We start from the raw sequence: 15,850 nt of genomic DNA on the forward strand, positions 1-15,850 counted from the left end.
TAAAAACCTATAACTACTTTTCTGATACCACACAGTTATACTACGCGAGTAAAACTTAATGACGTAATATTAAATTACAGGTGCTTTTGAGATCAGTGAAACACAGATTGAGATAAGCAGTAAGGAACAAGTTACTTACCTGTAACTGTTGTTCTCCAGCATGGGTCTGGAATCCCAAAACACTAATTCAAATTCACATGCTCATGAATACTCCGTCAGGTTGGGATTCCTTGGGGGAAAAAAAAAAAAGTTTCATTTTCACTTATAGTCTTTCTCCTTTAAAACAATCACTGAGCTCGGAGTCATACTGACCCCAGCCAATGACTGCCCTCTCACTAAGCCCCTCCTCTGGCAGCCATCTTCAGATTTGGTAGCACGTAAAGTGAAGTATGACCAAGAAGAGACGCAGAGGGGCAGGAGGGAGGGTTCGCATGTGAATCCATGCCAGACCCATGCTGGAGAACAACAGTTACAGGTAAGAAACTTGTTCCTTTTCCAGCATGGGGTCTGGTATGGGTTTACATGCTCATGAATAAAGAATACAATACACAGCAGTACACACATGCACAACCATGGCAGGTGGCAAGGCTCAACAGAAGCAATTACTCTTACCTCCCTGTCGACGCAGTTGAATTTCATGACGGTGTGCGTAGACCTCCATGTAGCAGCCTTGCAGATATTCAGCAGGGGCACAACAGACAGGAACGCTGTTGTCGCAGCGATCGATCTGGTAGAATGGGCTCTCGGACGGCCAGGCAGCGGTCGGTTTGCCAACAAGTGACAGTGAGTGATGCAGCCGGAGAGCCACCTGGAGATGGAAGCCTTGGACAAGGCCATCCCATGGTTCAAATGGCCAAAGTTCACAAAAAGCTGAGAAGTTTTCCAGAAACTCTTCGAGCAGGCCACATAAAACTTCAGCACTCGAGCCACATCCAGCAAGTGCAAAGACTTTTCAGCCGGCGACGAAGCGGTCTGGAAAACCACAGGTAACACCAAGGGCTCCTTGAGACGAAATTCCGACTGAACCCTGGGCTTGAAGAAGGGGTGCGTCCGCAGCACCACCCTCGTCACATGGAAAGTCAAGTAAGGCTGCTTGCAGGAAGGGGGAATGGGGGGGGTTTGGATGGGAGCGTAGACAAATTTCAAATTTCACCGACCATGTTATCCAGATTCTGTTCCCCTTGGAGCGGTTCTGGGGGTACCTGGAGGCATAGTCCTGGCATTGGACATCTTCCTGAGTGGCAAACAGATCGATCTCTGGGAAGACCCATTCTGCGAAGACACTGGACACAATGTTTTCGTGCAGATGCCATTTGTATTCTTCGGGCAGAGGAAAATCTCTGCTGAGCACGTCTGCCAGAAGATTGAGTTCCCCTAGAACAGGTTGGGACAACAGAAACCCCTCGTGTTTGAGAGCCCATATCAAAATGTTTTGGGACAGCTTGGATAGCCCTGGAGAGTGTGTGCCCCTGTTTGTTCAGGTAATACATGGCTGTAGTGTTGTCCGTTAGAATCAGCACTGTCTACCTTTATAGTTGCATCTGAAAGGCATTTAATGCCTTGAACACTGCCAATAGCTCCAGTAAACGTATATGGTTGGAGGCTACTTGAGGGGACCACACTCCATGTGCTGTCTGCTGAAGGAGGTGAGGGCCCCCCCACCCCGTGAGTGATGCGTCTGTCGTGAGAGTGGCTTCCACTGCAGGGGTGGTGAAGGTCTTCCCCTTCAAGAGGTTTTCTCTGGACCACCACTGCAGAGAGATAACGAGGGCTGGCGAGACAGCTACCAGATCTTCCCATTGTCCGCTGGCCTGACACCACTGGCTGTTGAGCCACTCTTGCATGGGACACATGCACAGCTGCGCCTGGGGAACCAAGTATATGTACAACGCCATCATTCCTAGCAAACACATGGCTTTGCGCACCATCACCTCCTGTCTGGGTACATATTGAGGGATCTGAAAAAGCATGTTCTGAACCCTCTCGTTGGAGGGAAAGGCGAGGCCGTCTTTCGTCCGGATAAGAGCCCCCAGAAATTGTTTTATTTGACTGGGGACTAGACTAGAATTCTTCTCGTTGATAGAGAACCCCAGACTGAACAGAAGGTCTACGGTCTTTTGTGTCTTCAAAAGGCATGTGTCGTACGAGTCCCCTGTTATGAGCCAGTTGTCGAGGTAAGGGTAAACCGGGATGGATAACCTGCGCAGGTGAGCTGCAGCTACTGCCAGGACCTTCGTAAACACCCTTGGCACTGAGGCGATGCTGAAGGGGAGTACCTTGAATTGGTAATGCCTGTCCTCTATCATGAACCTTAGATATATTCCGTGCGCTGGCAACATTGAAATATGAAAGTATGCATCTTTCATGTCCAATGTTGTCCTTGAAACAGATCACATCTTGTAGCTTTACCATGCAAAACGTATGAGGTTTTATAAACTTGTTCGCTGGGCGCAGGTCTAGAACAGGGCGCATGGCGAGGTCCTTTTTGGGTACAAGAAAGTACATGTTACGCTCATCTGCACCCCACATGGGTGTCGATCGGACCCAGACAGCTGCGGTCTCCTTCAACGTGATGCGTAGTGCAGAGATGACTGTCTGGACTGGCCCGCCTAGTCTTGTCTGCTGGACCCAAAGAAGTATTTTCCTGCAAGTGGAGACACGGATTAACCACCTGTGGGTTTTAGTGATGGCCTCCCAACTGTTCTCGCTCTCCCCCACTAATCCCTCCGATATCCCCTTAGTAACCTCACCTTATGTTGGTAAAAGATGAGCTCTCCATCCTGCGTGTCTTGCAGGGGCGCGTAGATAGCAGTTACTTCACTGGTTTGAAGGCGTTGGGAGAGTTCCGGTAAGTATTGACTCAAGTCCCTGGCGGGATTGGTAAGTATCAAGTTCAAAGAGTTCAATGTGCCCGATGTTCACTCTTGTCCCCTTCCTTCCTTAAGTTGCAACTGAGTTTGTGAGAAGGTGGTCTCGTAGCTGCTGCTGGCGTTCAGGTAAGAGTCTGTGTTACCAAACGCTGTCTGGTAGCTATTGCATGCATTAACGTGTTCTTCTCCCTCTTTACAGATGCAGCATATGAAAATTTGGAGAGTTATGGAATAATACCGCCGGTGGTAAATCAGGTAAGTCTATGGTGGTAAGAGGTTGTATTTGTTGATTCCCTTGGCTCACCTTGTTTTTTCTTGTGTCCCCTAGGTGCCGGATTACGGCGACGAAATGATGGACAGTGCCGGATCGAAAGATGCTGTGAGAACTGGTGAGTATGGCGCTGTGCTGGAGCTGGCGAAGCGACGCGTGCAGGACTGATGTACTTTCCAGGTCCGGAGATGAAATGGTTCCAGAATTAGGTGAGGAATTTGAAATAAGTTTGTTTTCTAACCTTGTCCTTTTCTTCTTCTTTATTCTAGGAGCTCCGGATTCGAGGCGGGCGTGGCAGAAGACTGGATGCTGGCTGCAGGCACGCGGACGTGGCATAAGACTGGATGCTGGCTGCAGGCACGGTGAGCGTCACGCTGCTGGATGCAGAATAACACAAAGCATGTGCTGCTGTTCGGTTGTGGTTTAAATAGCCTCCAAAGTAGTTCCAGGTAAGAAGTTCCCTAGAGCCACGCCCGAGTAAAAAATAGTCCCTGTAACAAAATCGTCCCATCCAGGCCTCATGTAGGCTTGGACTCTGTTGCAGCATGGTCTGCATCAGGTAAGTAAAGTCTATGAGCCTGGCGCATAAGGCGCCAGGACTGAACCCAGACAGCCCCTAGCCGGGGCTGCTGAGTTTTAAACAAATGTCTGGATGCCTGTTCCCGGAGCTGAGGGCCTTGGTCCTGATGCCCGGGGGTCGGCATCATGACACAAGGACGCGTTAGATTTTCTTGCTGTACGCCTCCAAGATCTTCTCTTCCTTGTCCAGCAGCGACGCAGAGGAGGCGGCTGAGGGCGACTGAGGCTTGGAGTATAGTGATGCCGCAGCAATCACTGAGGAGTGTGGCTGAGGATGGGTCGAGAGCAAGAGTGTATCCCCCTTCATCTGCCTGTACTTTGCGTCCAGGCGTCGATTGACCGGCTGGGTCTAGTGGGGCTTGAGCCAACCCTTCTTGGCTAGGGAGACTACATCGGATTACAGTGGAATCCCCGTGTTGGCAGAGGGGCATTGTGTGAGGACTTCAGCTAGAACCCCCTCTGCCGGCTGCTCGACCTTGTGTTGGGGAGGCCCAGGTACTCCGCCAGGCCAGCAAGACATTTGTGGAAGGCCATGGCTGAGGGTGGCGTGTCCGGATCCCCCTCCTCGTCCGTATCCTGCGGATCTGGAGGATCTTGTGGAGGAGGAGTAGTTGGCACCGGAGGCTGGGGTACAGTGACCGCAGCCGGAGGCTAAGGCGAGGTTGCAGAGTTGGCTGTGGAGCTGGAGGAGGCAGCTGCACCGGGGCCAGGGGGCCCGATGGAGGAGTTTGTTGTGCCACTAGCATGGCAGGGAGGACTTCCCTGATGGCGTCTTTGATGATAACTCCCATCTGAGGAGACCTCATGAGGCCGAGGAACTTCTCGAAGAGCACCTCCTCACTGGCCAAAGAGGTGGAAGGGGGGTGCCGACAGGGTAGCGGGGGGCTGCTAGAGCCGCTGCATACCCTGTCCATATGGACGCAAAGGAAAGCTGCCCTCCGCAAATGAGGGGTAGACTGTAGGCCATGTACCTGGTTGAGGCCAGTCCCACCTTGACACTCGTTCTTCGCCGAATTCCTGGAAGGGTGTTGGACGGGTGCCCCTTTCTGGCGCTGTGGCCATTTTGTCGAGCTGCCTGCCACGTTCCTGCGACGTGGTGCTCAGCCCGCTGGGCCCGACCTCGTCCATGACTCTTGCATGTGGATCACGAGGCCTACCCTGCTTCTCGGTCCAGTAGGTGAGACACCCTCGACCCAGGGGGTTGGTAGAGCTGCGTTTAGGAGCCCCCTCAGACGTATTGCCAGTATTAGGGCATAGCCCCTCGGCCATGGAGCCCGTAAAAGGGCGGAGCCCCTTGGGTGTAGACCTGGTAAAAGAACCTTCTGGTCCCTCAACACTGCGCCCGGGAGGATCTGAGGATCCCTTGGCCCAAAGCTGCAACAGCCTCGGTTCACGTGCCGTTAGAAGGGCCTGGCCGGTCCCTCCCGCGCGGGAGAGTCCCTGGGAAGGAGTCTCCCTTGCGGGGTTCGCTGGAAAATATTGGCCCTACCTTGGGCCTGGTTCAATGCTTCATGAAGTTCTTGAGATCCTCTGGAGGCGACTCCACCTGGCTAGTCTGGTCTTCAGTGCCTTCGAGGACAGCGAGTCACACGCCGAACATAATTGCCAACCGTGGTCTGGGCCAAGGCAACGTAGGCAGAGGGCATTTGGGTCTGAAGCTGGGAAGAGCCAGTTGCAGGATGGACACCTGCTGAACCCTGTAGAAGTCAACATGCGCTGGGGAGGAGCGTGACGCCTGAGGACCGAGTACCTGAATGATAGATAAGACAAAAAAGACAAAAGTATCTGAGCGTAGAATTACATGGCCGAAGGCAAACCAGGAGCGCTGGTGAATTCAGCCCGTTCCCGTCGATGCGGAAAAGGGGACTGAGGTGTGGCGGCGGAGTCAGGGCTGCGCATGCTCCCTGGGCTGCGCCTTTAAATTTAAAGGGGAAGAAGGTTTTTTCTGGTGAAAAAGGTTCAGTCTCCTGTCCCTTGAAATGAACACCCATACAGTATGGAGGAAAGGGGACGGGACGTAAGAGTAAGTGTGTGTTGGGTTTAGAAAGCTACAAAATATAAGTCAAGTCAATTTCACTTCACTGCTCTTGGAAACAGTTTCACCAACAGAAGGTATTCAAACCTTTGGGAAATCGAAGACTTCCCTGTGGCACTGCACTGAAAGTGCTTTGTGCCACAATGTAAGGATGATGCCTACCTGTGGAATATGATGCCTACCTGTGGAATTTCCCAGCGATCAAACCTTTTGTCGCTCCTCTTCAATATCTATATGACCCCCAGTGATGAAGATCATGATCCGATAGGCTCACCTGTTAAAAACTATGAAGGTGACTCACAAGTCAAATGCAAAATGACAGATGACAAATTCCAGCATCACCCTCAGTAATTGCCTCACGCAAAAGGATGACTGCCAACTATCTAAAACTCTACCCAGACAACAATGAAATGATAGTCTGACCTCATCCCACAACTGAAATACCTCTACCATAGTCTTTGGAAATGTAGAACTGCCCAAACCATATAAAGTCACTAAGAACATATGCATATTAAAAGGACAACATAATCACACTGGAACCCCAGTCAATGCAATAGTCAGAAAGTTTTCTACCATCGGTTCTCTATTCGACAGATAACCTCTCCTTCGCACACAGAGCACTCGCCAGCATCTCCCCGATTCTTTCAAGAATCAACTATGCAAACAGCAGTTTCATAGGTATGCAGAGTACCAAATAAAAAAAAAAATCCAACATGGCAGCTTGACTACTACTCAGACTTAAAAGGAAGGGACACGACTAAGACATCAAATCAAGTCAAACCCTAGGAGAACACCTTCCTGTGCCCCAGAATATCCAAACTTCAACATAAGACATCTTCACGCACCAAACATCGAAACCAAACACCTCACAATAACACGGACACCAAATAATTTAAAAAGCACCCCATGGACACTCCCTAATTTCTATCCATATTACTCACCATGCACAACCACAAACCAACCACTCGCACACAACTTTAAGAAAGGCCATCTCCCCAGATATCGACCGTCACAAACTTGCATCGCCTCCTACAACTGAAATACTCAGCCCAGGGTACACATGTCCATGCTCCTGGCCAAGCATGAGGCTGCCCATCTCACAAAGCCATAAATGCCATCTACATTCCACACCTAGAAAAGCTCCCAGCATGCAGAGCTCAGGGTACTTTTGATATGCAACCTCAACACAAATCACCTCAATCTGGTCTTTCCCGTTCTACTAACCAAACCCACTCACTCTTCTAAACCATCCAGGATGCCTGGAGACCATGGCAAATAGCAGCACTGCACAGTATAAAGCCTAACAACTTATTTTCTATTTGGTTGCTCAGGTATTTCAGAGTTTATTGAACTTTCAGCTATAAGCTTATTTTAGATCATTAAAATTATTAATCTGCCGAAAAGAGTATCCACTGGAAATAAAAGCTGTTTGTACAGAAAAACTGACATTGAGTCACCAGAAGTCTACTTTTCTCACAAATTTTGCAGACCATGCATACGACTGCCACCAACCTTGTGACTTGCTTGTGGAAATCTGTAAGCTGTTTGTGTGTTGCGGTCACTGCTCCTGCAGCAGTTTCCTTTGGTAACGCCTTCAGTGCATTTTCCAGCCATCGACAGAAAGTCTGCATAAATGAGGGAGAGCACAAACGAAAATTACAATAAGTTCCCATGGGAGGACTAAGCTTTTACACAAATAACCTTCTAATGTTCAAAGAATTTTCATGTTTTAAAAATACTGCACACAGGCGACTAGTATGAAGCTCATCTATTCCCATTTCTTTTTGAGATGAAATCCGAGTGCACGATGGGGTATGTTTTATCTATCATGTGTTATGAGGGACAAGGGTAACCAAAACTCACTTGCACAGAAATAGTGTGCACGCAGGAGGATGTTATGCGTGCAGTGTGTAAATCTGTTATAAGAAACTCATGATACTGCACTGCAAGTCCTGCCATATAACTGACATTTCTATGTTGCCTATGTTTCTTGGGGGGCAAGATGAACACATTACTTACATTTGATAATGTTCTGATGAATTGTCAGGTGACTTCAATAGCTAGGGTGCTGGGGACATTAATTTATCACTGTTTGCATTAAATTAAGAATATGGTTATAGTTGGTAAAAGGAAAAGGTTATTAGAACAACAAGAGACCACAAATATTTTTAAGCAGGCAAATACATTTTGGATCCCCACAGCAGAGTCATTCAGTATAACAGTCTAGGCCAAAGTCAATGGGAAAAAGTCTTATATAGGATGAAGCACTTCTGGTAGGTAAGCAGAAAAGTCTTTGCACAATGTTTTAGAAGACTTTGAAGAAAAGAATCAAATGTAGGGCCACAAGCTGTTAGACTTGTGAGGGGGTAGAAGATGCAAGCAACTCTACAGCAAGAGGTACGTTCTCTCAGACTTTGTTACAGTACCTTTGAATTGAAGAAAAAAGTGCAGCAGATGACCTCTGTTCCTGTGAAGCTCTGCAGATCTCACTGTTCCTGGGCCTCAGTCGGGACAAGAGGGAGGATTTCAGGGGACTCCTGCACTGCAATGGGACAGTCACCGCTCGCAACGGGTAATCTTAAAATCAGTGGCTGTTCAGTGTTTCAGCTCCTCGCGTCCAACGCAAATAGCAACACTGCGCTTCCTGGCTGTCGAGATGGACTTTCCTTGCTTCTGGGGTCCCGCACTCTGTTGAGGGGGCTCACTCAGTCCTGCTTCCTGGAATCTTCCTGAAGCTCTAGGCCAGCTTAAAAGCAACGCACACAATCTGGTGTTCCTATCCCTGGCTATACGGTTTCCGGCAGCAAGTCTGTGGAAATTCAATCAGCTCCGAGAAGGATGTCCAGGTGCCTTACTTTGGAGTGGATTGGTCCCACCAACTCAAGGGGAGAAGTCACCCTTGCAGGGGCTGCTCTGTCGATACGAATTTGGAGTTTCAGCACAGCAGCAGGGCTTCACCGGGCAAACCAACGGTCCAGGAGTTGCAGCAGGCGTCCTCTTCAAGTTCTTCTTCGGTTCCTTGGACGACTGCCTTCCATGCCAAAAGCCTCGCCTTTTATTCAGTTCTCTCCCATTCATTCCAGCCTAGCTGTCAATCACCCAGCAGGGTGGCTGTCCTTGCCAGACAGTCAGTCGGCCAATCACTGCAAAGGGCATTTGGGTCTCCTAGGAGACCAAGTACAGGGAGTTTTGGGCACCTACCTCACTTCCTGCCTTCCCCAGACACCCTGGAGCCAGAGGCAGGCTTCACTCGTGAATCCCGCCAAGGGCAAAGCAAACAATGGGACCAGACCTGGTTTGGCGCAGAGTACATCTCAAAAAGTACCTTTCTACAAAGAAATGGTGGGAAAAAAGAAAACCGGGCCATTTTGACAAAAAGTGTGGAAAAAAGGGTCTCACTGTCTCCAGGTTAAAAAAATAATCAAGTCCTCAAAACTCAGCAAAGTTGCTGGGTGTCTCTAAGGTGGAGGGAATTAGCAAGTTTTTGAGAATACACACACACAAAATACCATTTATATAAAAGGTGTTTATTAATTCAAGATTAAACAAGATCAAAAATTGCAATTGTTTCCAAAAAAACGGATACTAGGCACTTCATATGGGCAATGATTAAGTTACTTACCTACGACACCTGTTCTCCATCATTGGTATTGTTCATAGATTTACATACGGTTTGCATATTCCCCGCCAGGCTAGGAAAGCTGCTGTTTTCACGGGCTAATGCATGCTGTGTGTGTGTGGCCCGAGGAAGTGGATGGGATGGTCTGGTCCCACTCCACAACTGAGGTGCCAGAGAGTCTAGGTGTGGGGCAGGAGTGAAACCCACAGTGGTTCCTGTTAGGAAGAATTCTCATAAATGTGCTAATTCCTCTACCTTAGAGCCACCCAGCTCTTTTGCTGAAATTTGGGACTTTGTGCTTTTAATTCTGTTTGTTTTCTGTTTGTGTTTTCTGTTTTCTTTGGTTATGGAGTTTTAGACAACGCCATAAGCATCTTTTCATTTATGTCACACAGCACCCTCAGTGCAGTGGAACAGGGCAGCCTTTTAGGTTTTCCCAAGGTTGAAATACCTTCTCTGGGATAAACTACTGTTTCCCAGAGAAAGTAAAGTGAAATTGACTTTACTAGTCATTTTAAATTCCTAGACCCAGCACACCCTATCTTAGTGCTGGAGGGGTTACTTAGTATCCCCTGTGTCTAGATACTCATGCAGCAGTCAAATGCTACCCTTTCCTCTCAGAATGGCTGGTGGCAGTGGTGTTACAACAAACTACCATGTTTCCCGACCGCGAGCGCCGGTAGCATTAAATTGCGGGAGCCTTGTTTTTCAAGATGGCGCCTGAGCCCCCTCTGTAAAAACAGGTCCTGCCTTCTTTTTTCGCCATTTGTTTTTGGAAAAGCCCTTCTAGAGTTTGTCTCTGCGCGCAGAACCAGGTTTGGTCCCTTTGTTCCTTTGGTAGGCTTCACATTGACCCCTCTTGAGATAAGTCTGGCTGCTCAGTCACTACCAACTATATAGTACACACCTATACCAAAGGTTGGGTTCCCTATTGCCAAGAGGACAAGACATACAATCTTGCCTAACACTCTTACACCATCCATCTGATCCTGAAGAGATTCTATTCCCTCTAAAAGGAGCACCGAAAACAGGGCCATGGACGAGACAACATTTTGAAGAGGCAATGGATAAGTTAGCTTTTTATTTTTTGAACGTAGAGAGACCGCGATACACACCGATCAATCAATGGGAAAAGCTGAGGTAAATATCCCACGACATACTAAAAGGACAAAACGGGAGACATTCTCAATACGACCAAAGACAGTAAACATAGCAAACTAAGACAGAAAGACTAGAACGAATCATCAAGAGGACCATGACCTTAACTATTACCTTCCCAAACAGGCCTAAGAACAAAACGGATAGGGAAAGGAAGCACAGCATCACGGGCCCCAATGCAATGGGTGAGAAACAGAATATCTCATCACTACACACTGTCCACCAATACAAAGCAGGAAGCTCAATGCCCCACCACACAAACATACAACTAAACAGTCTCAAGGATGTTCACCCCACAGAAATCAAAGAACCAGTCAGGACAGAAGGATATGAACGTCTGAATACACAGGCTCACCAAGACGGATCCACTAGGACAACACATCAACACAATCCCGACCCTGAACCATTCAAAGCCTTAACCGACCAGGGTCACACTAGATCACCTGAGAATAGATATCACCCACACTTGAAGATTAGGTTCAGACGCACCCACCAATCCAAACTATACTCAATAGGATACAGTTGGATCAGCGCAACACCACCAAAGCGAGTCGGCCCACGAGGAACCAGCAACATTCCAACCCACAGTTATACAACTCAACGGAACCATAAGTACCTGAATTAGGATACAGACCCCACTAACCCAACCCTCAACCTTCTGTATACTTAAACCCACACAAAACCACACAACCATCGCTCACCCAGCAATCCGCACACACTTTACCACACCGCATCAACAGCACAAACTTCACCCACAGCACTCGAGGCCTTCATCCGATCCAATACTAGCACCAAAGCCCAGCACTCTGTATACCAAGCTGAAGCTGCCAACAGCACACCACTTATCCCACTCTCCTCCCCTCTTCCCGACTAACCCTGCTCACCCTTCCTGTTAACAGATCCGCCAGAGCGCCTGGGGACCAATTCCATTGGTGACGGTGCGCTATACAAGTACCGCTAACATAACATACCCAGTGCCATAAAAGCACATTGATTTAGAGGGCCAGCCCCCCATGTACATTTCAAGGAGACCTCTACACAACCACAAGATGAGGTAGTGCAAGTGCAATGCTGCTGTAGTCTCCAATATGGTTACTACATACAATCTTGCTCAACTATTCCCCCTTCGGTTTGAACTATAACACTGAGAACCAACAGTTAATTCCTTTAGAAACATTCCCTAAAGATGGTCTATAAACCATTTAAACGAAGTGTACTAAATAAGGTTAAATGACTCGGAACATTAGGGACTTCAAGTCCCATACTGCTCTGGGCACTGGGATGAGGAATAGGAGCTCAGAATTGCATTGTGCAGTTTAGCAGTTCTGATAACCCACATCTGAGCGGAACATTTAAATATTTAAAGCCCCTTCAGGTGCAGGCCATTAGAAGTAGTAGACGGAAGCAGTGGGAGCAGAAGAAGCAGAGCGAAGAAACTGGAGCCGTCGCTGTGTTTGAAGCTGAGAGATTTGTAGAAGTTGAAACTCTGCAGAGGACACGCAGTGAAAAGCGCTATCCCGTACGAGAGAAAAGCTCCCCTGGTCCGGTGCCCTACTTCTGTTGCTGGCGTTTACCGGAGCATGCGAGGAGCAAGGCAGGGTCCCTGTTTCGAAGGCACGGGCCGTGTGAGTGCGACCGGAGCTCTGACGGCCAGGACCCGACGAGAAGTAGTAGTACCAGCAGCAGCATATCAGATGGAAGCGCAGATCAAGACCGGTGGGTTGGCCTTCATTAGGTAACCTGGGCGCTCCGTAGTAGACCGATGGCTGCTAGTAACACTTTTGAATACCAAACTAATGAAGTATTTTTGGTACAACACTCATATTGAGAAAGACCGAGTGGAGAAATATAAATCAGCATTGCCCAAGCCAAATAAAGGAAATTACAAACAAAAGACTATACCGTTTCCCTAGTAGTCTACAAAAAGGGAGATTACTGGAAAGCAAAGACAACCACTATTGCCCAAGCCAAAGAGGAGCAAATATAATAAAAGGGGAACATCTGGACAAGAGACATTACGATCAGCTAACTGATGTTGTAGAAGGAACCCAAAGGAGGCAGGAGAGAAGCCCTCCTTGTAGAAATCAACGGGAGAGGAATATACCCTGCATTGCCTGTAGCAAAGTAATTAGCGGAACAAGCAGCATCAATGTGCATTGAACCCTTATGGAAGAAGTTGTTAACCCCAAGTTGTTGAAAGTTAGGTCTTTTTCAAGAAGCAGAGATCAACTTTGCACATTTAGAATATAAGTGTGGAAAGTCTGAAACAGTGGACGCCTTATCACAGAGTAATTGTAGAAGTGGTAGGAGTTTTATGATGGCGGGTGAGTATACCAGGAAAGGGACTATTATTGGTTAGTTCTGGCAGGTTAGTGGACCAGGATGAAGATAATTAAAGTACCGCAATGTACTACAAGATTGTGATGGAAAGAAAGTGGCAAGGCCAATAATGTGTTATGATGAACTGTGGTAAAACCATCCTGACTAGACGTTTTCTATGAAGAAGAAATTTAAAATCGGTTGTTCTTTAAAGAAGAGCAGTTGCATGAAGTTCTGACTAGAAGTGTGAAGACAAAGTCTTTATGGTTTATTAGAACACCCTAGAGGGTGTTTGAGGGTTGTCATTGGTCAATCTGCCGGCTATACAAACTGGTATAGCCCGCATTTTGAATACAGCCTGCAATTACTGGTGTAATTGCTTACCTGTTCCTGCTGCCGGCGCCCACGTCAGCCTGCAGAGTTGCTGCGTTGGTCTCTGTAATTTTGGAACGGAAAGAGTTAACTTTGTTCCAAATTACACGTTGCAACACCAACGTGTGCAACGCAGCCCTGCCCACTGATGTGAAGCCGGAAGAAACGCTTTCCACTTTCACTTTGTATGTAAAGCTTTTCATGAAATGTAAAACCGCAGAGAAAGGTTTCAGTTACAAATAAGTTATTTATTTAACATCAGTTTTAAATGAGCGTTCTTTAAAAAGTCAATTTGTTGTAACAATTCAAATATACTTTAAAATTACTTTTCAGTGTCAAATCAAGCTAGTGGATCTTTGGATATGCTTCGTACACTACTCCTACACCCTGAGATGACTTCAATCACAAGGAGGGTATTTGCATTTATATAATCGCACCCATACACTTTTGTAGACTCAGTTACAGAAAGGAAAGGGTTAATGAAGTAAAAAGGTTAGAACAATTTCTCAGCAATTGTGAGGATAACTGAATCCCCCAATGAAGTCTAGATAAGCAGTTCTCAGCAGTACCAGTACACAACAAGCTACTACCTATGAGGGACAAAGAGTAACAAAGCCAATGGATGCATTAAGGGAGTCAGGACAGCCAATGTCATTTGGACACAGTCTATGGATCTGATGTACTTCTTGGATAAGAGTCTTGCGCAAGTTAGAGAGTTCAGAAAAATCACTGTAGGGTCACAGCTGTGAAGCCTGTGAGAAAGGAGTTGAATCAACTTGATAAAGGTAAGAAAAGGCAATTCCCAAGTGAGAAATGCACAGCTTAAGGCACAGCAAGTCGGGGATGGTGGTCCAGTGGAGTTTGTCTCAGGGTTAATTGGTCCCACTAACCCAAGGCAAGAAGCTGTTTTGGAGCAGTTTATCGGTTGAGGTGAAAAAGGAGGTCAGCACAGCAGCAGGGCTTAACCGGGCAATTCAAAATGTTCAGCAGGTTGCAGCGGGCTTCTTTCCGGTTTCTTTGTCCGGTGTTTCTCCCAGTGATCGACTCTGCCTGTAGTCCCAAAACCCTCGCCTTTTAAGCAGGCTTCTCCCATTCAATCACACAGCCAGCCAATCAGGACTAGTTGCATTCGTATGTATGTGATTGCTATGACCCCCAGAATTCCGACAGCTGAATTATTTATTTTAAACCCCCTTTACGCCACATACATATGCAGGGGAGACCCCATGCAGCCCTGCCATACTATTATATCGCATGCCTCCCACCCCCACATATATGTGGTGTAAAAGAGGGTCAAAAAAATAAATAAGACATTTTTCAGGAGTCGGAATTCTGAGGACAACATTTTGGGCCGTTACCATTGCATTCAGGCATTCCTAGAGACAAGGGAGAGGGGAGTATCGGGGCCCTCCCTCAAATCCTGTCCTTCCAGGCACACTGGAGCCAGTGACAGGTTTCAAGGCTGAAGCCTGCCAAAGGCAGGGCAAACAAAGGCATCAAACCTGTCTCAAAAAAAAAAGTTAAACCCAAGAAAGACCTCACAAACAGAAAATCCAGGCTGAATCCTCAGCTGCAGTATAGCACCAATGGGTCCTGTGAGGTCTTTCTTGGGTTTTACTCTGCTCGCCAAGCCAGGTTGGAGCCCCACGTTAGTTTTGCCTTTAGCGGTCTTCAGTACTGAAACCCACCTCTGGCTCTAGTGTGTCTGGAAGGGCAGGAAGTGAGGGAGGTTCCCGAAACTCCCCGATCCCTTGTCTTTAGGAATGCCTAAATGTGATTGGCTGGCTCTGCTGTTTTGAATAACAGTCTAGGCTGTGCATGAATGGGAGAACCCTACATAAAGGGTGAGGGTTTTGGGACTAAAGGCAGAGTTGACCACAGGGAAGAACACCCGACTCCGAAACCATAAACAAAGCTTGCTTCATCCTCCAGGAGCTTTGAATTGCCCGGTGAAGCCCTGCTGCGGTGCTGTAACTCGTCCTTTTTCTGATCGACAAGAGAAGCTCCGGAAAGGATGACTTCTTCCCTTGGGCTAGTGGGACCAACTAACCCTGAGACGAACTCCACTGGGCCGTCTTCCCCGGCTGGCTGTACTTCTTTGCTGCTGCAGGAAAAGAGTGCTAGGGGACGAGAAATCCGTAGTCAAGTGCAATGCCTGCAATCCGGCCAGAAGAACAGGCGTTTCCCAAGGACTCTCCAGAAGCAGGACGACCAGAGCTCAAGTCCCCTTACCAGAGTGCTGCCTAACATTATGTTAAACTGCAAAAATTCCACATGACAACGCAACAGGAGGCAATCTCACTGCTAAAGATGGAGTACTATATGGCAACCTTGGCAATGAAAGATGCATACTTTTATATTTCAATGTTCCCAGCACACAGGTTCTTGCGTTTCAAAAATAGCGAACCAACACTATCAATTCAAGGTACTACCTAGCGCCCAGGGAATTCAACAAAGTACCAGCGGTAGGAGCAACGCATGTACGCAGAGTATCAATCCCAGTGTACCCTTATCTGGACTGGCTGATAACGGGGAAATCCCTCCACCCCCCAAATTTGAAAGCAAAATAGCCAGAGAGCAATCAATCTCCTGTTCCAATTGGGATTCTCAATCAACGAGATAAAATC

At 47.6% G+C, this 15,850-nt stretch overlaps 1 protein-coding gene across 3 annotated transcripts in view; it reads right to left on the reverse strand.

Moving 5' to 3' along the window:
* Nucleotides 1-15,850, reverse strand: part of TNPO3 (transportin 3) — a 1,153,743-nt gene that overhangs the window by 91,873 nt on the left and 1,046,020 nt on the right. For all 3 annotated transcript variants that reach the window (XM_069629554.1, XM_069629553.1, XM_069629552.1), the window contains exon 21: nt 7,268-7,380. In XM_069629554.1, coding sequence (XP_069485655.1) covers nt 7,268-7,380 — 113 coding nt within the window. The remainder of the gene's footprint in view (nt 1-7,267; nt 7,381-15,850) is intronic.

The sequence above is a fragment of the Ambystoma mexicanum genome, chromosome 12 (genome assembly GCF_040938575.1).
Source record: "Ambystoma mexicanum isolate Mex_15411 chromosome 12, UKY_AmexF1_1, whole genome shotgun sequence".
In the NCBI taxonomy this organism is placed as follows: Eukaryota; Metazoa; Chordata; class Amphibia; order Caudata; family Ambystomatidae; genus Ambystoma; species Ambystoma mexicanum.